The sequence below is a fragment of the Triturus cristatus genome, chromosome 7 (genome assembly GCF_964204655.1).
Source record: "Triturus cristatus chromosome 7, aTriCri1.1, whole genome shotgun sequence".
Lineage (NCBI taxonomy): Eukaryota > Metazoa > Chordata > Amphibia > Caudata > Salamandridae > Triturus > Triturus cristatus.
Genome location: NC_140590.1, coordinates 98,842,059 through 98,867,747, shown reverse-complemented (window position 1 = coordinate 98,867,747; position 25,689 = coordinate 98,842,059). Strand labels below are relative to the sequence as shown.

The following is a 25,689-nucleotide window of genomic DNA, read 5'->3' as shown; positions in this document are numbered from 1 at the left end:
TGGGATCCCATCTGTCAGCAGCAATAATTACCTTCTCTTCACAGGTGGCGGCATCAGAGTGGTTCACATTAGACAGCGTAGCTCTAACTTCTTTCAAACTCTGCAAAATATTGAAACATTTCTCCAAGTACAATTTATCTTTATCTGCCACCTTCCACTGAGGAGAACCTTGTATGGAATGCGTCCTCCCAAAACTCGCCTAGGCAAGTTATTTAATGCTGTCTGTAATAAATACAGATTACGGTACCAACTAACCCCTAAACCTTGTACTTTAGCAGTCAAGGTTTGTTTAATCATGCCATTAGCACATTCAACAAGTCTGTACAATGCAGCTTTAAACAGTTTTCTGAATTGAAGACAAATTTCAAGAACAGACATTGAATTACTACAATCCTTGGAGGCGAACATAGGACCATTATCTGAATGAAATTAATTAACTGCTCCATATGCTATAAGACACTGAACTGCCCATACGCTATCAGACACTGCAAATCTTTTACTACTGCTGAGGCACTCACATTTCTCTGTGGCCAAACCTGTAGCAATCGAGAACATATGAAACTATATCAGTTGACTGAATGAAGTGCACCGATGTGATACAAATAAATATACCAGAAGGAAATGTTTGAAGTTGTGAGAGGAGTTGACGAGGGTCTTTTGACAGTGGTGGGTTTAATCTGCTGACAAATGTCACAATGCCTAACATAAACATTAGTCTGTTTACATAAACCATTCCACCGGAAGCGGTGCTGTTGCACTGCTATGGCTGCATTGACCCCTGCATGAGCAGATGCCAATCCCTCATGGCCGTCTTTGATTAAGTCTAAACTGGACAGATTATTAGGTATTATCATGTCTCCCACTCCTGGTTGTGGGACTACAACGTTATCTGAATTGAGGGTGTAGAAGTATTTGGGAGGAAAGCCTGCATGAGGTTTCCCACCTTCCTTGGTTGTATTTATGGATGTTAAGATATCTGTGTCGATCTTGGTTTGCGATCTGGTTAGGACTGCTACTCTAACCGTCTGAATTGCAGCCTTAGAAGCTACGCAGGCCCTTGTTCCCTTTGGCGTGACTCAGATGGACCAGTAGAAGCTATTCTTGCAAGGCAGCTACCTTTCCCCAAAAGCTGTTTATTCTTTATAGGTTTTCACTTTGAATCCATTCAAATTCCAGTACTACAAGTCAACATTGTGCACACAGAAGGAAGAGTCAGACACAGAAAGAGTGGGAACTGATGAGTCAGGCTTGTGTAATGCAAGTAACAGGGGATGTAGTTCTGCATGCTGTTACCAAGGATGTTAATGTGGATGCACTTTGGATAGAATTTAGCATCCTTCACTACACCATGCATTGTTGTGCAGTTTGCGGAGGTCTTGTTTTTTGTTCCTACGCTGGCTCTCGCTTAATACCCAGTAAGTGCCGTCAAATTCCTCTCTTGGATGCAACCAGGAAGATCTTTGCTGCCTGCGTCCTGGACCAATTGAAAGACTGGGCTTTTTCCAGAGGGGTTTTCCCCATGATTCAAGCCGGATTTTGTCAAAAACACTCTGTAACGGATAACATTGCAACACTGCAGATGATTATTGACAAATATGTAACGCTGAAATCACAGGTTGTATACAGTGTGTTTGTAAAATTTACAACTGCTTTTGACAGAGTAGATAGACCCACACTATGAAAGAAGTTAGAGAAGATGGGCATACCTGAAAATCTTTTAGGCTAGTCATCTCACTACACTCAGCCACTTGGTCTAGAGTACAAAATTAGGGGGGGGGGGGTTGAAGGTTTAACTTGAATAATAACCACACCAAATGGCTTAAAACATGGATGTCTTTTGGCACATCTGCTATTTTCCCACTTTATAAGCAACCTCTCTGATTGCTATTTAAAAGTAAATACCTTTCCTCCAAAAATAGCATCAAGTAATGTGCATATTTTAATGTATGCTGATGACGTGGTTATATTAGATCTTACACTAATCGGCCTACAACGAAACTTAAATGCAATATTTAGCTAGAGTGAGCACATTTTTTAAAAGCAAACATTCTTAATACCAACGTAGTATCTTTTAGAGGGAAAAAACATTTTACTCATTTCGACTGGGCACTCGGTGGAAGGCCAATAGAAGTCCTTAAAGTGGATAATTATATTGGGGCAGAAAAAGAAATTATATTCTTCCTCAGTTCACAGGGATTTTTATTCCCTAGCAGAGGTCTAACGCACGAAAATACCCCACATTTTATGCTCTCAAATACATTCCAATTTATAAATGGCAAGCTACAAATACGAGAGTAGGGAACATGCTTCGTAAAATGATAAAGATTAATCAAGCGGTTCCAGTCCAAGCATTGCACCTCGAGTTGTCCATAGTTAGCTCCTTCGCTTGAGCTACAGCAAACATAATAAGATGGACGTATAATGTATTACACGCTGAAGCAGGATCCTTAAGGGGCCTACTAAAACCTCAGTCGATGCAATATGCTTTTAACAAGAATCTTAACATAGCACTAGATCTTTCTCACTGCACGATAGCACTTTTAAAGTCTTGGACCCCTGCACTCCTAAGGTTATTTTTGAAAACCCTGACTCCAAGAATAAGCTAGGAGCTCGATGTCAAGCACTGTTCCCAGTTATCACAATATACACACTACACAGACACTATAAAATATAAGACTCAGCAAGGATACTTATGATTTACATTAGTACACAGGGTGCGACAATGTATTATCCTAATGCAGTTGGGGATTTTACCACTATAAGCTTTTACAAAAAACTGGGATAATTCGGACAATATTACAGGCTTATGTGATCTTTGCAATGGAGGTGTGCTAGATATATCTCATGTAATATTTGGTTGCCCAAACATAACCTTGATAGAGGCCAGATGTGGCTTTTAAAAACCTATAGTATTAGATATAATATAACTACTGCACAAGGCTTAATAGCGCTTTTTAGATTTCCACCTAATGAATTTGTCTGCTTAATTTGTTTACATTTCTAAAACATTTTTTAAAAATATTTTTAAAAAGATACATTATGATTGGTTTTATAATGGATACTTAAAATGTACTTTTATCTTTTTTTTTTTTTTACCTCAGCAGAGGTCTAAATCAAATAAAAATGTATCTATCTATCTTGTGTATCTGGTTGGGCAAAGCTATTGGTATAGAATACGTTTTGGTAAGACTTAATGGGCAAAGTGGATGGAGTTGGATCAATATCTTGTTCATATTGGAGAAAAGCCTGTGTACGAAGAGTAGGATCATACTGGAAATGTACATCCACAGACTTAAAGAACTGACCACTGCACGCGCCGCAGGTGTGGAGCTCGAGCATTGTGAATGCTTGCTTTGGTGGCTGCCTTTAGTGCCTGTATGGGGGAAACACCAATCATATGTTTTCCCTGTGTCAAAGAGTGCTCCTTCAGGACAGCAAGGATGTTTTCAATGGCAGCAAAATGTGCTTTGGCTAAAGACGACAAGTGAGGCTTGTAAGCAATCGGATTGGTCTGTCCTTCGCTGTAGATCAAAAAGGTATAATCATTGTGACTGCGTATGACTCTGATAACTAGGTTGGTCTTCTTGTCCCTAGTCTGTAACTATTTGGTTTCAAGCATGTCTGTTTATAGAGCACTGAAGATATCAATCTGTGCCTTTGTCCATTCTTTGGGTGGGAACGTGACAGCAATCAGGACATACAAGGGCTTCACTCACTCATCATAGGGAGGCAATTAAATAGCTCCAATGCTAAGAAATACGAGCAGCGACTGCAACTTTTTCAGTGTTTCAAGAGGCTACAAGGTAGCACACTTTTGAAGGAAGTCCGGAGCTAGACACTTGCCCTTATTGGATAACTCACATCCTAAAAAGGTCACAGTCAGGTAGGCAATCTTCCTTTTCTTACAATTAATTTTGAGACCATGTGATGTTAATATGGTCACAACTCTGTCCACCCTTGTTAGATGTAGATCTAAATTATCATTGGTAAGATAGATATCATCAATGTATAAACACATCTTGGAATCTGGTGGTAAGAGCTCCATGATGCGTGATGTGAATAAGCCAGGACTGTTCTTAATGCGCATAAGCAAGCATTGAATGAGAATTGCATCCCGTCGAAACTGAAGGCAGTTAGACACTCCTTTTGAGGCGCTGTATTGACTGAAAAACCTATTGGAGCTGTTGAGGGTTGTTTAGTATTTTTTGTACAGCGGGTTGGTTTCTGAACCTATGCTATGAGCTTTTGGCACTGAGTAGGTCCACATATGCCAATTTAGATTCCTATAGTTTAGAACTATCCTATAGGAGACACCCGGTTTGGAGTGGGTAAAAGGGGCATGATCATTGGTGAAAGGAAAGGTGCTATTATGCCCTGGTAGTGCATCCCATCTAATATTGCTTTTCTAACATGTTTTACTTCTGGTTTTAAAGGGTATTGTGCTTGAGGTTCATTGCGTAAGGGAACAACATGTGGAGTTGAGTCTCCCACTCACTTGGTTTCTACATAAGGCCAGAGCCTTTCCTATAGCCCAAACACTGGTGTAAATGTCCATGATGTCTTATGGTACTATGGGAGAAAAAGCTACCATTATCATTTCCACCCCCCAGGGTGCTTCCCTAGTAAAGACTGGAGGCCAGTACTCTTCCGCTAGGAAAATGTCATAATTATCATACAATTATGACCAGAAGACTGCTCTAATGGTATGTGGAATATTCCCTTCATTTGTATATTTAAATTATAAACCCTATCAGGAGGATTTAAACATTCATATGAATTTCGATTTGTATAAAATATTCAGTTGGATTTGCATCCAGAAATCTCTGAAGCGTCTGATGCACTATTGTGACGTTTTGCTGCACTGTCTAGAAGCGCTCTCACCCAAGTCCTGTTTTGGAGGAGGACGTGTATCAGCACAGTCTTGCTACTTTCATCTTCTTCACTGGAGTTTTAGAGTCCAATCCTTTCTCTTCCCTATTCATGCTGACTTCTGTCTCGTGTCCTGCATCAATTTACCTTCTGTACTCCTCCTTTCTTTGGTACTCAAATCAATACCCTCTCTCTGCTCATTTACCGTCACTGTCCAGAAAAGAACATGAAGAGGGGCTATCAGAATACTGGTACCATTCAGGTTTTTAAATCTTTTTGTGGGCAAATAGGTCATAACCACACCTACCGGATCCAGAGAACCGGACGATCCAGTCAGTCTTTTCTCTTTGTCCATCTGTTTCTTCTTCCCTTCCATTGCAGATTTCTCTTCAATAGAACCCTTAGTGCCAGTTATAGGTAAATGTGGTTTAATGGGTCGTGTACTCAAGGTATCATGACCCACAGAGGTATAAACTCCTGCCATTATTTTTGGTAGTTCCCATTCTCATTCTGGAACTGATTCCAGTCTCTGACATATAGCATCTCCCTTAATGTTGCTTAAGATTATAGAGGAAACTGTAGAAAAGTTCCCCATTAATTTCATTACTAAGTCCAGAGCTAGTGCAGCGCCATGCTCATTGTGTACCTGCTTAAGTACGTCAGGAAGAACTACCAATGAAGGCATGCCATGCGTGCTGGTGTAAATGCATGCAAAAATACTTCCCCAAGTGGAACACTCCTCCACTAGTGAAGCGTCCCAAGAGGGAGGCACTTAGTCAGTATTCTATGTTTGTCTTGGAGTGTAGTGTATGGATACACTGCTTCTAAGTGGTTGGTCCTGCGAGCAATCCAGAAGGCCATTTCGTCATACTTCATGGGTGCTTTTCCCTTGATAGCGTTGATAGTCTGTGGAATAATTGTTTGCTTGTATAGGCATGGCTGGTCCTACTGCAAGAGCTATTCTGCAGCTCAAAGTACATTGCACAAACTGTACTAGTCTCCTGTATAAGACAACTGTATAGTTTAAAAACCCAATCACCACAGTAGTTGCTAGTTTGTTGAGGCAAGGAATGGGCATTTCTGTGTGCGTGTGGCAATTGACCAGCAAACCAGTACTGATGTTCCTAGTAAGTCAAAGGGATTTCTAAATCTTGGTAAGCCCTATAGTTTATTGGCGGGTCTACCGCCATGTAGGCACGAGACTGCACAAAGGCAGCACTGATTGACTCAATCTCGACCCATGAGTTAAATGTCTCAAGGGCATATGCTGCATGTACTTCAATTACAAAAGTAAATGCTTCACCTTTGTGAAAATACCTTGAGCTTTGAAATGCTGAGTGACTGCTTCCCCGTAATTGGCCCAGATCACATGCTGCCATGGTGAAGGGATTCAATTGAAATCAAAGAATTAGAAAACCCACATGAGGAATAAACTTTTAAAAGTCAAGTTTGGCAAACCCATAGAAAAAGGAGTTCCATTATCCGTAGTAGGAGGAAATCCCGATTACTATGGTCGTCTCCGTACATATGCAATAATGGTTGACATGTGTGTGTGAATAATGAATGACCTACTCAAGGTGTCGCAGCAAGATGGAAGTCCGACTTTGGGCACCAACTGTTGCATAAACTATGATTTTGGGGTAGTTCTACAGGGGTTGGTTTCCAGCCCATGGACACATGGGTAAACTTGGTTCAATGCACCAACGCTGAATGTGATAAACAGGTAATTGTAGCCCCACAGAACACCACCAAATACATAGTTGAAATAGAGTTATTACTTTTGAGTTACTAACAATCCCTGCAATGGGATCAGGAGCTCCCTGTTTACAGACAAAAAAAAAATTTTGTTATCCACAGTATCACAAAAATCCCTCCTAGAATAGCACTGAAATAGTTGTCTCTACATCTGTGTTTATATCAAACTTCCAGCCCCTGATTTTAAGAACAGGAAAAGTCAGTGTCCTGCTGTGGCCTACAGGGACATTTTGGACTAAAGAGGTCCATGACTCTGGAGAGCATAGAGTCCTAGATAACTATTAATGTCAAGGTCCAGAGGAAGCCTCTAACATAATATAGGTTATCCAGTGTGCTGCTGGTTAGACTGTGGACGTCCTGTGCCAGTTGTAGGGAGATTCTTACAGCTGTTTCTAGACAACCGTGACTCCTGTCCAGAAAAACTGTTGATGAAGAACAAGTGAAGCAAGACATCCTCTGTCAAAGTGCAAAGTTGTTGGTTAAAATATTGGCTTGTCAAGGTAAGCTTTGCTGAGCTCTGATCTTCAACAAAGGTACTTTTTAAACCCAGTTCGCCTGGTTTATTTTGGGTTTGATAGATACAATCTTTGACTGCATTCCAACAGACATACTCTCTTCTTTCATTCAAATCTGGAATCTGGACTGGTACCTCACGCCAAAGCGCCTCCACAGGGGCAATCCAAATAGAAGCCCTACTTGCTGGAGAGGTTGTGATAATGAATTGTGGGACTACCCATCACTTACAAATGACTGGACTAAAATCTTGAATGATGTAGATGAACTATTCGATACGGAGATTCCACGGCTCCCTATATATGTAGTCCTGGGTCTCCCAAACCCTGTCACATTTCCACTCAAAAGCATAAGAGGTCGTCAGATGGGGCTGGCACTGGGGGCATCCTTGCAGAATATTCTGAGACATTGGGGGTCCTCCACTTCTCCCACGCACTTAGGGTGGTTACACAGGGTTTGGTACATCTTAGGGATGGAATGAATTACGGCAACCCTGACCAACTCTGACATTTCCTTTCAGACGATATGGAGCCCATTTTTAAAACTGCTTTCAACAGAGTTCAATGAAATCACCCAGCCCAAATATTTAAGAGTATTACGCTTATCAGACCTAGAGATAGACCAGCAACCACCTATGACCACTTAGTATGAGACACCAACGACATCAGAATCGGAATCAACATGTAGGAATGATTGGTTTATTGCAAAAGGTATCGTTAAGACATAATGCAATTCGTTCTTTGCGTTGGACCTGTTAAAGTTGTATGCTATATTAAAATGGCAATATGTTTTGTATGGATATAGGATTGCACGCGAAATGTAAGCTATCTTACACTAGAATGCTTCTGCCTTTGCTTTGTTTCCAATTTGAAAATACTAATAAACATATTTAAATATAAGAATCAGAATGCGCGAGAAATTTTTAATGCAGCAGTCTGTCTGTGCAGATTGGTAACTTTGTGAGGGTGAAAAACCAAGTCACGACGTCTTAAAATGGCACTGAGAGATGCACATGCGTTTGAGATTTCCAATGCCAACATTATTTGCAAGTGCATTGAAAAATTCGAATAAAAAAATGCTTACTTAAAATCTGGGATCTGGCAGGTTAGCTTGCAAACTATTTGCCTCTGTATGAAATACTTTAAATTAGTGGAAACCCACCATTTCATAATAGCTAGGGCATTTCTCCCCTTAGCCTGGCAGAAGAGTTCCTACAGTATCATTGTTGAATGTGCAGAATGAATCAGTGAGGAAAAGGTTGGTCGGTCTGTTGAGGGCAGAGGGCAACCAGTGGACACACTCCCAGTGTGAAAAGATGATTGGGAGAGACTTTCCACATGGAGAAGGGGGAGTCGAGTGTTGGTTCAAGGATGGAAGAAGAAACTGTGATGTGTACTGGTTGAATTAAAGGGTATGCTAACTGAGATGAAACCAATACTTAGATAGATAGGAAGGCAAGGGTGAGGGATTGAGGGGGTAGGGAATGAGCTATGCAAAGTTTTAAGAACCACATAAGTGACTGGACAAATGTTCTTGAAGAACCCACTCTGTCAGATGCAAACTTTACAGTGGGATCTGAAATCTCAGTCGGCCTAGCACCATGGGAACCTATTAAATTCCATCCAGACTGCAAAAGATCTGCAGCAGTGTTTACTCAACCACAATTGGAGTATGGCACCTACTCTCCCTTCCCCACCCAGAGTTGACGGTGGTGACGGATGTGTCATCATTGTGTTGTGGTTGCCATCTGAGAGAAGTGGAGATCTGAGGACTCTGGTCTCTGGTGGAGACCCACCCCCACATTAGTTTGCAGGAGTTGCAGGCAATTTGCTTGGTGTTGAAGGCCTTTCTGTCAATCAACAAGGGAAGAATTGCATAAGTTCTCATGTTAAACACCACCACTCTGTGATACTGCAACAAGCAGGGTGAGGTCCATGTCCTTGTGCATGGAAAATGCGCAACTTTGGAACTATCTGAGTCTTCAGGGCAACACTCAGATCATGAGCCACCTGGAGGGATCTCTGAATGCCAGGGAAGCCAAGCTCAGCCAAAGACACTTAGCATATTATGAACCGTAGCTACACCCAGAGGTGGCACAGGCTCTCTTCCAGCAATGAGGATAGCCCGGGCTGGATCTTTTCTCCGTCACCAAGAACACGGAGTATCAACAGTTTTGTGTGAAGATCAACAACTATGAGGCACAAGTCACCTTAGTGGTTTAAAATTGGGCTAGGAGAGTGTCACACATTCACCTGGTTCCAACCGCGGAAACAGTCCTGGACCCCCAATCCTAGCTGTGGCAGCTTAATGAAACAAGTAACAACTGTCTAGTTCCATCAACTGCCCCCAGAGAGAAAAGAGGTATGGGAAAAAACAAGAAAACATCAGCTTGTGTTACTGAGGGGACTGCTCAGCTGTGTTGTGCAAAGCTTAGTAGGATGGGGACAACCTTGACCTCATATCCTTATGTAGGTGTAGAAGACTAAAAACAACAAGAGGCAAAGTCACCCATGGGTTCTCAACTCCAAATGATCTATCAATTGTTTACACTATATGAACTATTACAGACATCATCATAAATATTGCATGAGAGAGAGCAGAAACCATTTCAAGAATAAACTGGAGATTTCTAGAACTCCAGAACATACTAGATTCAGATTTCAAACATTAATACCTTCAAGCTCAAGAAGTTCCTCTCGAAATTCTAGATACAACTTGTCAAAAAAAGCAGGGGTAAACTTTCAGTTCGGGTACAATAAAGTTCAGAGCGCTGCAATGCAACAGTCCAAAGTGCTGGGTCTTTGGACTTTGGACTCAATTTCCAAAAACGTGCTCACACATTCATAGGAATCAGTCTTTGAATTAGATGCTAACCTATGGATTAGTGCACACTAACCTGATGGGAAGTGCTTAACCTAGTCAAGTACTTTAACTGGAATCCGAAGATGACAGGAGACTCAGTGCAAGAAGCTCAAGAAGAGGCAGAATCGTAGCTCACAAAGGAAGTGTTGCAGGGATTCTGCACATACACAGAACTATGTGAAGGAAAACAGGACCTCAGTGAATATGGGTGTATCAACCTACCACATTAGTACCCAAAATCCCAAACTAACTAGCTATAATGTCTCATTCGTTCTCCTCCAAATATCATGGAGCTACAAATGATTAGACAACCCAGAACACAACACTCTCTCTTTTGTTCACTCACTCTTACTTGTCCACAATGAGAATAGGCAGAGTCTCTGAAATTGTTCAAAATGTTTATTTTAACTATCGTGCTCTACAATACAGTATACGTGCCACTACTAGCAGCAAAATGCATAAACTCAGCACAGTTAGCATTGCTACAATTCCATAGAATACAAAGGGAGAAGTCATTTTATAAAGACTGTGGAAATATGGGCATTTAGTCCTAACCACCCTCCCCTTGACTAGAGTAAGTTTATTTTATAAAAAGGACGATCTCTGGGCTTTGACAGCAGACCCCATACCTTAAAGCCTGGATGTAAGGTTTACATCATAGGTACAGCAGAGCTCTTCTCCATGGAACAGCTTTCTCCAAGTGTGTTAAAACAACAAGCAACAACGTGATATCAAAGCCCGAGTCTTCAGTACTGCAGTTGTGTGTAGCATGTTATGTCTAGATACTAGGGACTGACCAGAACAGAATAACAAGGGGCATTGTTAATCGACATTCAACATCGGGTTCAGACTAAACTCCAGGAAAGGCAGAGAATGCGAAAGCAGCCCGTTCTCATGTGAAAGGCACAAACAGATTCTTGCAAAAACAAAGTCATGTAGTAACGTGCGCAAAAGCAGCATCATGGCAGATAAGCTCATGCTAACTTAGCAATGTCGACAATGTCCCTAAGGGCCATTTAACACCCTAAGAACTATATAACAAAAGACACAGGAAGTGTCTCAGAAGCCAGGATCACAGAAGGCTTGGAAGACTAGACGTTGCTTACGCAGGACTGGAACAAGGCCAAGCCAAGCCCCGAAACCAGTTCAGAGGAGTTTTTTAATGCTGGAAGGAAAGAGTGTTCCAGAAGGCACCTGCCCCACATTGCAGAGTGGAAACCTCCAATGAAACTGGGGAAAATAATGTGTTACATACAATGGATATGAGGCCTTGCAGACAGCAGGTGAAAATGGTAATTGGAAACAATTAACAAATGTAACGGAAGTCCAAGTGCACAATGATACAATTCAATGGGTCACAGTGGAAGCGTAACTTATCCTAAAAGGACACATGATCATCTGCATAGTACTTATTCAGCTAGTCACTACTCCCACGCACACAGCAGGACACACACCACCCTGTATATGCCGCAGGAAACATAATCTCCTACAGCCACACCACCAAAATCCTCTGGATCGACCACCACTGTACCCAATTATCTTTCAACAAACCCACCGCACACCGTTTACCCCACAAGATTTGGAATAGAGTCACAGAAGATCAAGACACCACCTTGCTCAACTACATACCACCACCGAAATCCTCAGACGTCAACACCACAGCATGCAACCTCCATCAATGGATCTCAAACGGCGCCGACACCCTTGTCCCCTTCAAGAAAGCCACTGGTAAACAACACGTCAAGAAAGCAAGCTGAATAACAACCGTGCTACTACGAGTCCAGACGCACCTGTATACGGCTTGAGAAGACATGGACGAACAACAAAACCCCGGAAGCCCATGCCGCCTTCAAGGCAGCCACCACCTCATAAAAACCACAAGAAAAAACGCCCTTCAAGACAGAATCACCAAAAATGCACACAATAGCAAAGAACTCTTCAGCATCATCAAGGAGTTTGCCAAACCCAACAGCGAAGCCACAGACATCTCACCCTTGCAAGACCTCTGCAACATACTCGGCACCTTCTTCTTCCACAAGATAAAGACTATCTATGACAACTTCGACACTGAAGACCACCCCACTGTGCCAGCAACTACCCCAACCGATGCCGTCCCGACCGACTCTTTACAGCAGGTCCCCACTCACCACCGACAACACAATAAAGACCATGAAAAGCACCCGCTCTGGAGCTCCTTCAGACCGCTGTCCACACTGCATCTTCCACAGAGCCACCTCTGCCATCACACCAGAGCTATGCGGAACCATCAAATTCTCCCTCAAGACCGCCACCTTCCTCGACAACTGGAAACACGTGGAGATCAACCCCTCCTGAAAAAACACTCCGCTGACTCAACAGACCTCAAGAACTTCAGGCCCATCTCCCTGCTCCCCTTCCCAGCCAATGTCATTGAAAAAGCGATCAACGCCCAGCTCGCCGACTTTATCGAAACCAACCACCTCACGGACATCTCCCAGTCCAGATACTGAAGCAATCATAGCACTGAGACCGCCCTCCTCACCTCCACCAACAACATCCGCTCAACCTCTCAGCAGCCTTCAACACCGCCTCTCACTGCACCCTAGCCACAAGACTCCATCATGCTGGTAACAAAGACAAAATCCTTAGCTGGATCTGCTCCTTCCTCACCGGCAGAACACAATGGGTTAGACTCCCACCGTACCACTCGAAACCAACAGAGATCAGCTGCGGAGTACCCCAGGGCTCCTCCCTCAGCCCTTCCGCCTTCAACATCTACATGGCCCCCCTGACAGCAATTGTCAGGAACCACAGGCTCAACATTGTCTCCTATGCCAACGACACCCAGCTGATCCTCTCCCTCACCAAAGAACCCACTGTCGCCAGGATCAACTCCCACGAGGAATGAAAGCTGTAGCCACCTGGATGAAGGAGAGCTGTCTGAAGCTCAACTCAGATATGACACAAGTCCTCATCCTGGGAGCCTCCCTTTCTGCTTGGAACAATTCCTGGTGGCCCTCTGTTCTAAGGAGTCCCCTTATTCCCACAAACAACACACAAAACTTCGGCATCCTACTGGACTCCTCGCTCACAATGGACCACAAGATAAACACTGTCACCTCAGATTGCTTCAACATACTCAGCCTGCTTTGCAAGACCTTCAGATGGATCCCCACCAAATCCAGGAAGACAGTCACACATGCCCTCATCTGAAGCAGACTTTACTACGAGAACGCACTCTATGCCGGCCTTACCCAGACACTCCTCCAAATTCTCCAGAATGTTCAGAACGCCGCAGCAAGACTAATCCTCAACATCCCCCAGCACAGCCACATCACTCAATACCTCCATGACCCCCACTGGCTCCCAGTTGACAGAAGAAAAAACTTCAAACTCCTCACCCATGCATACAAGGCCCTTCACAACGCTGGACCTGCATACCTGAATCACCGCCACACATTCCATGTACCAACAGACACCTCCGCTCCGCCCAGCTTTCCTTGGCTACCATCCCATGAATCTGCAAAACCAGAACCGGAGAAGTGTCCTTCTCACACCTCGCCTCCATGACATAGAACACCCTGCACATCCACTTCAGGAAATCACCCTCGCTAACACAATTCAGGAAGGACCTCAGTACCAGGATCTTAGGATAAAATAAGCACTTAGTCTGATTCGCTGCGCCGCCCTACAGTGCCTTGAGACCCTCAGGGGTGAGTAGCCGCACTTTACAAATCCTGATTGACTGACTGATAGATCTGCAGGTGCAAACAGACTAAATTTTCTTAGAAACAGAACAGAAGGCTCAGAAGTTCAGGCTTTCTCAAAGGGAAATCATGAAAGGCTTGAGAAAGTAAGGCCTGATCTGTAAAACCAAAAGCAAAGAGGGCACAAGATGCAGTAGTGACAGAGTGTAGTACCCAGATCTTCTGTCCTGAGGATCTGTCCTCTGATCAAGCAGTCACTTCAGTAGGATCTTTTGTTGCGACAGCAAGGCAGGGTCTTGCATCCAAGCCTGTGCACACTTGCAATGAGATTGAACGATGGCAGTTGACCTTCTTTGATAGCTCTTCCAGAGACGTTGACGTGATATTGGCAGCCGGGTGCCTTTTATGAAATCAATGTGTACCGGGTGCTGGGATGTTTGTGGCTTGGTGGTACACTGACCAAAAAGACCATTTGCAGGCCAAATTATCAGCTGCCGTGTTGTTCACTGTATCTTTGGCCCAGCAAGGGCTTGTAGTGGGTACTTACAAAGTTTACTTTTCAAACCTCTCAGCCTTTTAACATTTGCCGAACCATCCATCCCTGTTCAAACCACCTGTTGTGATGTGTTTTCTTTAAGGTGTGTAACATATGTTTCAGCCAAAACCGTTTGTGATGCCACAGTGGGACTTGAATTTAGTACTCACTTTCCTAATGTGTATCCCTTTTCAGCCAATGCACAGTTGTCTATCACACCAAACTGACTTCCTGGTGGCAATGACATTGGCACGTGTTAAGAGTGCAGAAGGTAGTGACATCTTATTGTGTCAGACAAGCTTTCACTGTTTTGACCTTCGTTGCTCCAACTTATCCCTCAAAAGAGGAGGAGAGACTCCATCACTTAGAACCCAGAAGAGCACTGAGCTTTTATATTGTTCTCAACAAGGCACATTGGGTGAATGAGCATATTTTTGTGGGGTTCCCTGAAGCAATGAAGGGCAAGGCAGTGCAGAAGGGACCAACTCACAATGGATAGTCCTCTTTATTAAGATCTGCCATGCATTTTCTTAGTGGCCGTCTCCAGAGGTCTGAGGGCTCATTCCACCAGAGCAAAGGCTGCTACCACTTCATTGAAATGTGGGGTGCCTGCCCAGGATATGTTTTCAGGCTGCTATAGAAGCATTAGTGCAGATTTTTACAAAGCACTATTTCCTTGACTGTCAGGTCTGTTGGAAAGGGCATTGTGCTCATTCAGTCCTGCCGGACTTTTTGATCTGAGTCGTACCACAGACCCAACGCCTTGGGCAGGGGCGGCTCCTCTGTTTGGGCAGAGGAGCATTGCCCCACTAACAAAAGCTCCAGGCCAGAGGTGAAAATTAAAATTGAAACAAAGTTTATTCATTACCATTTTATTTTTCAGCAACTGACCCATCCGGGACTGAGCGTCAGGACAGGGTGCGGCCATTGCTGCTGAGTGGCAGCAGGGAGCTTTGTGCTTTCGAGTTTAAAATGCGGATGTCTTGTTGGACAGTCATCTTGCGACGGTCAGCCAGGCATGCACATTTGATCCTCTCAAATTAAGCTGTCATACAACAGCTGGGTTAGAGATAGCAAAGGCCTCCCGTGCTCCTGTAAGAGCTGATAGAGGCCACTCCCAACCATCCTAGAGCTGCTCTCACGCTAAATGAGAGCAGCTCCAGGATGACTTGGGAGTCGGGAGCCTGCCTGTCTCTAGGAGAGAAGGATCGAGGAGAACGTCGCACTAAAGAAAAGGTAAGTGCCTTTTGTTTTTTTTATGTGCCCAACCACCCTCAGGACATGCCAGCTGACACTGGCCTTGGGAAGTACTGCTTTGGTATCCATTCAAAAGGTGAGGAATCTGTGGTTAGAAATATCCATCAGAAGAACAAGTTATTTACCTTTTGTAATGCTCTTCCTAGTAAATAGCATATTTTAATGCATTTTTCTCACCACCTTCCCACCTCCCCATTCTGTGGAATGGTCTCCTTTTCCTCATCTAAAGAGGTCCCAATTTAGGAATCAGCACACTGGTCCTTTCAATCTGTGTCTGAAGGCGTGAAGAAGCTTCCAAAAGAAACCTGCCATCAGCACACAATGGTGGTGCTTACATGTGACTCAGTTTATCACTACCAGAGTGGAATGAAACTGGTGCGGAATTGCACAGTGCCATGTTCAAGCGCGTAGGAATACTGCTTTTGGAGTTTTCCTATCCAGATTAGGGCATGGTAATATTCACATGGTGATGAATCTGCAGTTAGGCTGAATATCCACCAGAAAGGACATTGCTGAAGATAAGTAACTTGTTCTTATAAATTGCAACTCTTGCCTCATGTGAGGCCTCTTGGCGCTACTGACTGATAGCAGATGTAAGGAAACGCCTCTTTTTGCATGATCAGCCCAAAATTCTGGACTGCAGCTGCTGGTTTTTTGAATCCAACTGTGCAATGAAGCCGTCTAACCAGACCTCACTGCCAGTGTTCTAACCCCTTACAAAGTGTATGTTGAATTGGCGACTCCCAATTGGCATAGGCTAACTTACTTATAAGTCCCCAGTATACGGTACCAGGAGTACCCAGGGCATGCTAGTTAGAGTGTCCACCAAGGGCTGTAGCACTGATTGTACCACCGTGAGTGTGGCAAAGTACAAAATGGCTCTCAGTCTGTTACTGCCGCCTAAAAGGGCAGATTTAAAATGCTAGGTCGGCTTTGTCATTAAAACCAATGGCAAAGCCCTCACTTCCCTTACCAATATTCAATTCTCTCCCATGGATGGCCAATCAAGCCCTAAGCAGGTAGCTGTATGCTGCTAAGTAGGACATTTACCTTTATATGCTCTAATGGGAAAACTTCAACATTTTAATTTTTCTGTGAAAAGACAAGTAGCCCCATTGGCTAGTACAGAGTTGCAGGCTCATAACTCAGCCCTGCAAACTTCTGAATGGGACTACTAAAATGGGTACTTCAATATATCAAATAAATTGTGACATTAAACCCGACTTGATGTCCAACTCAAAGTTAATACCACTTTTAAGGGAATGCAACATTTAGTAAGTTGCCACTCTGTTGACCAGTTTATCCACAGGAGGTAGCCGTGCGCTTTATAAGCTTATTATTATTATTATTATCCATTGGCCATTCACAGTTGCTGCCCACCAGACAGCCTTCTGCCGTCGTGGTGAGTAGTGTTAATGACTTCCAGTCTCATGAACAATAGAGGCCTGCCACAGAGGGAGGTAGTACCTCCCCTTGCCAGGGAGCCGCACAGAGTGTTGGCCCAAAAGGTGAACTACAAAGGAGAAACAGTCTTTTGTGGCTAAGGAAACGCTCAATCATCTTGAAAGGGGGCATAGGGCAGGAGGGATGATGGTAGCACACTGGCTAGTGGTCCTTTCCAAGGTAATTTGTTACATTCATATGTGCCACAATATTACAATGAAGATTGGGTCTATGCGTGTCAGAAATTGACAATTATAAAGATGTATTCAAATTATGAGAAAACAAAACAAAACATAAATTGGTGAGTGGGTGGGACGTGACAGGGTATTGGGAAATCAGCCGATATTCTTACCACAGGCAGGTGACTTAAAAGTGACTTTTAGTGTAAAATTATAAGTCACAATCAAAAATACATCTTGTACTCCACAATTATTAAGGATTTACATTTTAGAGTTAAGATGTAAGAGTCGACGACGTTTCGATCCCCAACGTAGTCATGGGATCATCATCAGGACTAAGCAATAAAGCAAGTGCGTGGGAAGTTGCTATGTAGCTAGCAGTTGGAACAATCCGGCGATCAGTAGAACAGATGGTCATCACAAAGTGATCGACAATTTGGTGCGACTGCCGTAAGGTCAGAACAAGTGACCTAATTACAGGAATGGCTCCAAGGAGGGATATAATTACCGCTACAAGACGGTAGTAGGCAGCACAAGAATTAGGTTGATTTAATTGTAGGGCGCCAGATCCGCTCTAGCGGGAAAGTTGTAGCCGTAGTTAGGTGTGCAGAAGGGACATCATGATGATGGGCCAGCTGCTGTGCTCGAAGTTAGGCACGTTCCCGCTACTGTGGATCTGGCGCATCTTGCAACACCAGAATCAGTACTACTCCATGTTTACAAATTCATAAAAATATTAACTAATTTTATAAATTGGTGTCGGATTTCTTTCATGTTGAGTGACTTTCTTATTCTGTTGTTTGATGCATCTAAATGGTTTACACTAGGGGCCTCATTTATGTGTTTTTGCCGTAGGGCAGCGCAGAAGGCCTTCCTGCTGCGCTGCCCTACAGCAAAAGCAAAGGAAAGGATCTCATAGATACGGCGCATTCCTGTCCTTTTCCCCTGCACCGGCGCACAATAGGCTGCCGTGACCCAACGCAGGCACCTTTGCACCATGGTGTAAGGGTGCCTGCGTTGAGGGGATGATTGTTTTCGTGCAGGAAGGGAAACATTCCTGCACAAAAACAATCACAAGAGGTTTTTTTCTTTTTTTATGTGTGCTGCAAAATGCCACGGCTAAATAAGGTTGGACTAAAAGTTTTACAAACAAGCTGGACTGGAGCCAAGCGGGTTTCGTGAGTGTTTTACACAGTGAAATAAAACAGCATAATCGTCACAACAGACATATATTGTTTCCCAACTGACTGGTACTCATTTTATCAACCTCTAAAGGACGAAAGGATGAGGGGACCCACTACGATTTGAATACCTGACCATGGAGTCAAAGACAGATACCTGTGGAGAATGCAGCTGCCAACTGAGCCTTTTTTCCTTTACAGGTAAGTAAAACTTGATGGCAATCTGGTGCTTTATATATAAACACATAACATATAACTTGTGGATCGATCTCAGGGTGCTAACAGCCGCTGCATTTCAGGGCGCTAGTAGTCGGTACATCCCAGGGTGCTAGTAGACGGTACATATCCAGCTAGTATCCAGGAGAAAGAGGGGCTTGCCAGCTTTACTGAAGCATGTCGAATATGATGTTTCTGACCCAGATCATTATTGAAACTGCTGTCCTTTCTGCTCCATTCTTACAGGTCACCAGAACAACATCACCCTTCCCTACTTTATAAAGGAATGCGCCCAGTCGTTTTGCAGTGAGTACTCCGGGACTTCCAGCGAATATGTGAATAACACCAGACGCGGCTCTTGTTGTCACTTGAATCTCTGCAATGGTTTGGGTCCAAATGGGGGCCCGCACGCTGCCACATATGTTGCCCCACTCATAGTGGCTGCCCTGCTGGCCATTTCCGGTTTATAAAGGACAGCTGAAAGGATAAAGAACTGAACCGAAAAATGAAATCATCATTCTCTTCCCAAAGATGAGCCATTTTAACTTGAAACCATATTTGTTAAAGTTTATCTACCATTGTGAATTAATTGGTTTGTACTGTAACCTTACCTAATACAAAGGCACAGCTTTGGCGCGGTATGGGTCTCCCTATCAATAAACATTGAAATCAGGCATACATCAAACTTCATTTGATTTTTTGAAGTGATAACGATGGCTTATCTGAAAATCGCAGCATTTGTGCCTACAAATAATGATTCAGATACCTAATGCTCCATTTCCCATAATCAGTTAGTTTGCGAAAAGAAGGTGGAGAGGACGAAGTCTCTTAGGCATATAGGGGCTTATTTATGAGCCCTTGCGCTGGCGTTGCGTGCCTTTTCGTGACCCTGCAGCGGCGTAAAACATGCCTCGTTGAGACATATTTCCAAGGTGACGCATCTAGGCAGATGTGTCACTTTTTAAAGCCCTGTGCTACATTATACCTGTGTCAAGTATAATGGATGCAGGGTGGGCGTTCCTTCGTAACAAAGCCCCGTAGAAGTGTCGCAGTGAAACCTATGAGATCTCACTACGACACTTTTATGCCGCCAATGCGTCAAAACAGGCGTAAGGGTGACGCAGACCCTTTCACATGGGGCTTGCCCCATGTGAAAGGAACATTGCTTGAGTTGCTTTAGGCTTCCGACACAACTCCAGCAATGCGTCACTTTGTGTGTCGACAGATACGTCAGTAATACTGACGTATCTGTCATTCCTTGCGACGTGATGCGTCATACTGTAAATATGACGCATCATTGGTGTCGCAAGGAGGGCGCACTGAAAAGTGTTGCATCGCTGCTTTCAAGCAGCGAGCTTTCACGCAGCGATGCGCCACTTCTCATAAATGAGGCCCATAGTGTTTTTGCAGCCCTGGGTGTGCACTCCAGCAGAAGATCATGTCTGATGAGCCTCTCATTATTATCATGTTTTTTCTTCCCTTTTAGGACCTGAAATCCCCTTGCATGAATGATCTCTACTAATTGATTAAACTACAGTGAATATGTATGGTGATATCAAGCCCACATTCTTTCCACGTTGCTCCATTCTTATAAATGTATATTTTAAGCTTGCATTAATATATTTGTGGTATTTAATCATTGTACTTGATAATTTCAAGAGTAATCACTGTTACATGTTGTCCTTTCAAAAGAACACTGCCTTACAGACCGAGAAGAGCTCAAAGGGCTTCACACCATTTATTGTTGAATGTTTTTCCTGAAAGTTTTCAACACATTTCTGAATAAATGTATAAAAACTGCACATACATTGCTAAAAGTAATAGATTATCTTCACAACAGGTGACAGAAGGACAGGCACAGTCGCACACCCGCCTTTTTTGAAGCTTGGAGGTAGTCGGCCTTCACTGGCTGTCTCAGCTGGTGGCACTGCTGGCTGTGGTTATCGTTTACTCACAGCTGCCTTTGTGAGCTCAAAAAAGAACTCATTACCCTGGAATCAAGTATGTGGGTGTGAATGTCTTTGAAGCTCAGATTAAGCATTAATTTGCTAAAGTGCTATGTTAAAACGATGAATGATGCGCAGACATGTCTTGTAAGTAAAGACGGTTGATTTATTCTTCAGGTTACATCACAGGTTCTAGGTTACTGGAAGATGTTCTGATCCATAAAAGTACCCCACCAGGAGCAGCCTCCTCGCTGCTCAGCCCTTCCACACCAACTGCTTCTCCCTTCAATCCAAACCAACTGAACATTCTATATGACCTCATCATAGGCTGAGCAGCCAGGCAGAGAACCAGTGTAGGGAGAGTGCATTGGGTAATAAGTACATTACAACACATCTCCCCCCTTATAATGATCGAAAACAAACAAAATGTGTTAAGGTGATAAAACACACAACTCAGCAAAGGAGGATGCATTATCAACAAAATAATTATACATCACCCCCCCCTGCTATAATGATCATATACCTTCAAAATGCATGGAGATAGTAAAACACACATTTGAGAGAAAAGGAGGATGCATGACCACAACACATTATAACACCATCCTTCCCCCTGATAATGATCATAAACAACAAGCATTTGCAATGCAATAGGTCTCGCATTTATAAGAGTTTGAGCTATTGGCATTGTAAAATTACAATGCCTTTTATTTATGTTTTGGTTTTAAAACAAATAAAAAGCATTGTCATTTACAATGTCAGTAGCATAAACTCGCATAAAAGTAGTGTGTGGAGTGCAGCAGTGTGCGGCGTGCAGCAGTGTGCGGCGTGCAGCAGTGTGCGGCATGCAACAGTGTGTGGCGTGCAGCAGTGTTTCGTGTAGTAGTGTGAGGCATGCAGCACTGTGCGGCGTGCAGCAGTGTGCTGCGTGCAGCAGTGTTGTGCAGCATGCAGCAGTGAGTAGCAGTGTGAGGCGTGCAGCAGTGTGTGGCGTGCATCAGTGTGTGGTGTGCAGCAGTGTGTGGCGTGCAGCAGTGTGTGGCGTGCAGCAGTTTTCGGCGTGCAGCAGTGTGCGGCGTGCAGCAGTGTGTGGCGTGTGGCGTGCAGCAGTGTGTGGCATGCAGCAGTGTGTGGCGTGCAGCAGTGTGTGGCGTGTAGCAGTGTACGGTGTGCAGCAGTGTGAGGCGTGCAGTAGTGTGGAGCGTGCAGCAGTGTGAGGCGTGCAGCAGTGTGGGGCGTGCAGCAGTGTGGGGCGTGCAGCAGTGTGTGGCGTGCAGCAGTGTGGGGCGTGCAGCAGTGTGTGGCGTGCAGCAGTGTGTGGCATGCAGCGGCATGCAGCAGTGTGTGGCGTGCAGCAGTGTGTGGCGTGCAGCAGTTTTCGGCATGCAGCAGTGTGTGGCGTGCAGCAGTGTGTGGCATGCAGCGGCATGCAGCAGTGTGTGGCATGCAGCAGTGTGTGGCGTGTAGCAGTGTACGGTGTGCAGCAGTGTGAGGCGTGCAGTAGTGTGAGGCGTGCAGCAGTGTGGGGCGTGCAGCAGTGTGGGGCGTGCAGCAGTGTGGGGCGTGCAGCAGTGTGGGGCGTGCAGCAGTGTGTGGCGTGCAGCAGTGTGTGGCATGCAGCGGCATGCAGCATTGTGTGGCGTGCAGCAGTGTGTGGCGTGTAGCAGTGTACGGTGTGCAGCAGTGTGAGGCGTGCAGTAGTGTGAGGCGTGCAGCAGTGTGAGGCGTGCAGCAGTGTGAGGCGTGCAGCAGTGTGAGGCGTGCAGCAGTGTGTGGCGTGCAGCAGTGTGTGGCGTGCAGCAGTGTGTGGCGTGCAGCAGTGTGTGGTGTGCAGCAGTGTGTGGCATGGTCCTAATCTAACCGAAGGGAATGTGCTGACGTGCCTTCCTTGTGTATAGCGCGGTGACTAACGGGGATGTGCCCCCTCGCCGATGCAAGTACTGGCCCCATTCGTGCTGAGATCTTCCCTGCAGGGTGTCAAAGTGCATGTCTTTGTTAATTGCACGAGGACTTGCGAAAATGCTGTCCACAAGTAAATCTTTAGGAAATACAACCGAGCTCGCGCACAAGCCTCCTCCTGACTGATTAGTTGCCATTAACAATAACTTGCGCAAACGTTTGTCTAATACCAAACTGCTCCCGACTCTGGCTTGGCGCACTTGTGTTTTTATATACTTATGACGGCGTTCATGTAGGTTTGTGCCTTCGGTTCAGTGTATGAGTTGGTGGTCATCCGTGCGTGAGTGCACAATCTAAACCAGACTATCTTCTCGCCAGGAGAGCAGCTGGCTTTGTTCAATGCCAAATGAGAAGTTTTTTATTTCAAACTTTATTTTCATTTTACATAACAATCGAAAATCGAACAGCAGATGATGACATTTCAATTTCGGACGAGATACAAAAAGCATTAGAGTAGACGTTACTGACTCACAATGAGCACGGTCATATACAGGATGATTCTGAGAGTGCATTAGAATTCATGCAATTATTCAGTGCTAGTTTGACTGAGGTAAGCGGTTTTGCTGGAGTTCTGCCTTCAGTTGTAGGGCTAATTGACGCTGCTTTTGACCCCAGCCAGGAATTTGTTTGATGCGACGAAGAGGGAGTGGGAGGAGGGAGTGGGGGCGGGCACGCAGGCTGCCAAATGTTTTTTTTTGATGAAACGGAAGAAAATATAAAAGTCCATTAGATTAGCAGTAACAGATCTTGAAGGAGGTGCCCTGACGGAGCGTGTCATTTATAATAAAAAAATACAACTCTGCTTTAAATTGTCCGAGTGCGTTCGGGTGATTAGCAAGGACAGATCTGGAAGGAGGTGCACGGGGTGCTCTGAAGCTCACGAAGAGGGAGTGGGAGGGGGGAGTGGAGTCGGGCACGCAGGCTGCCAAATGATTTTTCTTTTTTTTGATGAAACGGAAGAAAATATTAAAGTCCATTACATTAGCAAAAACAGATCTTGAAGGAGGTGCCCTGACGGAGCGTGTCATTTATAATAAAAAAATACAACTTTGCTTTAAATTGTCCGAGTGCGTTCGGGTGATTAGCAAGGACAGATCTGGAAGGAGGTGCACGGGGTGCTCTGAAGCTGACGAAGAGGGAGTGGGAGGGGGGAGTGGAGTCGGGCACGCAGGCTGCCAAATGTTTTTTTTTTGATGAGGTGATTAGCAAGGACAGATCTGGAAGGAGGTGCACGGGGTATGTTTGGCAGGGCTTGGAGAAGGGTTTCCATCACGGCGAAAGTGAAAGCAAACGAGTGGTTGCAGGACTCCAAATGGTGCGCGCGCCCGGACGGGTCACATGCACTGTAGTTGGAGGCCTGCAAAGCCACTGTTTGCACTTCCAAAACGCGCTTACTATAAGTCTCGCCAGAGCAGCGCTAAAGCGCTGGTCAGGCGAGACCTAAAAAGGAATACAAAATAAAGAGAAACATTCATAAAAACCAGTGGATCGATGGCTATCATGAAAACTCACACTACAAACTGGGTACTAAAACACTACACCACCCAGAGTACCCATTGCGCCTCATACTAAGGCACAAGACTGCGGCAGAACAGGGATCTACAACCCTAAACTGCACATACTAATGGCAGAACAGGTCTATCACAAGAGGAATAAGACTCAAGCCATACCAAACATGGTAACTATACTCATAAAACACTCTAGGAAAAATAAGCAATCCAAGGTTACTTTAAAACACAAAGCAAATCCAGGGTATATTTAACCCAAAACACTCACGCAACATACTATGGGTATTCTTAAACCCAAGACAAATTTAGGCAACCTTAAGCCTCAAAGCACTCACGCAACATACTATGGGTATTCTTTAACCCAAAACATACTGGCCAGAACACGGAATTCAGCAAGCTTCCGGCACAAATGCACACAATCATAGACAAGTGAGACATTAAGGGTAACACAACCCCAAAAATAAACAGTAGTCATGACTAACCCACACAACCCAGCTTGTGGACATCCCACTGACTAGACAAAAACACATCACCTCACATTAGATTGGAACCTCAGAGAACCGTTACACCCCCTTGAAAAAGGCGCAACACAAATTAAAATAACAGCAATAGTATAAATGTCAGATGACAAATGATGACCTTCGTTCCAGTGAACGATTTCACACCCGAGCCCAAATACTACATAACACCAGAATGAGTCCACTTCTGACTTCAGTGCACTGTCATATTTAACAGGAACAGACTAATGCAGTGGTCGTCTCTTCTTTTAAGCCAACAGACTGCCACACTTGACGAAAAGACCCTGCATTGTTCAATAAACAGAGTTAGCTTGCACCTCATGTAGTCCTGGAAACGGTCATGCCGAAATGTTGCCGCCAAACCTCCTTCCAAAGAATAGCCAGGACATTTCTTGCCGCATGTACATCCACCATCTTGAAAAACGCAGCACAGTGGTTACCAGGGCAACATCCGGCAACCATCCACGTTGAATTCCGTAATTTTGAAACGCCGCAGGATGACAACAACGCTGTGAGGTTACTAAAGAAACATCCAGAGTTGCGTCGTCAATACACGTCCCACTATGACGCGCATCGGAGAGGAACCTGCAGGATGACTCAGCCCGTGGAAACCCACACTCCAGGAGAACCACGCGCTCACTACAGAATGCCGGTAAGCGTTTGAACCTTAATACATGTAGAGGCTGGCATACAAATTCGTCTGCTGACCGTTATCGCCACCATCTTAAATCGCTAAAGTACTCCCACAGCTACCGCTCACCAATACTCCATGCGAGCAAGAAGTTCAGCCAAACACACCTTGAGGCTCGACTTATGCCCCCGACAAAGGAGTGTCCTTGGATAAGCTCAAATCAAAGTCAATCCACAACGTGCATGAAAGGTGCCGATTCAATGCATCTTGAAAGCTGTAGAGTAGTTTCAAAATCAAAGACGCTCAAACACCTACTTGCTGCCACACCAACACTGCAGGTCTACTCCATGGAAATCCACAACGTGCCTCCCCTCAACACTCCAGACGACCTCAGATAGTTATTTGGACAGGTTAACACTCAAAGCTCAAAAGTCTGTTGAATAGGCAAAATTTCAAACAAAAAGGTGATACTATAGATCTTCTGCTTTGCAACCATGTGGGCTCACTTTAGTCAATGTTTAGTCTAGTTACTCTTATGGGGAACACTCACCCAAATTCAGCAAGCACTGGCACATCCACGATGGGGTCGACTGGTCTTTTGGTCACTGGTGGGGCTTGTGGACTGCCAGCTTGC

The 25,689-nt window shown here is 44.5% G+C and overlaps 1 protein-coding gene across 1 annotated transcript in view; it reads left to right on the top strand.

Moving 5' to 3' along the window:
* Positions 1-19,173, top strand: part of LOC146808916 (ly6/PLAUR domain-containing protein 3-like) — a 279,643-nt gene extending 260,470 nt beyond the window's left edge. The window contains exon 5 of the mRNA XM_085614253.1: positions 18,743-19,173. Within this exon, the coding sequence (XP_085470379.1) occupies positions 18,743-18,966 (224 nt within the window). The 3' untranslated portion in view covers positions 18,967-19,173. The remainder of the gene's footprint in view (positions 1-18,742) is intronic.
* The last annotated feature ends 6,516 nt before the right edge of the window (positions 19,174-25,689 follow it).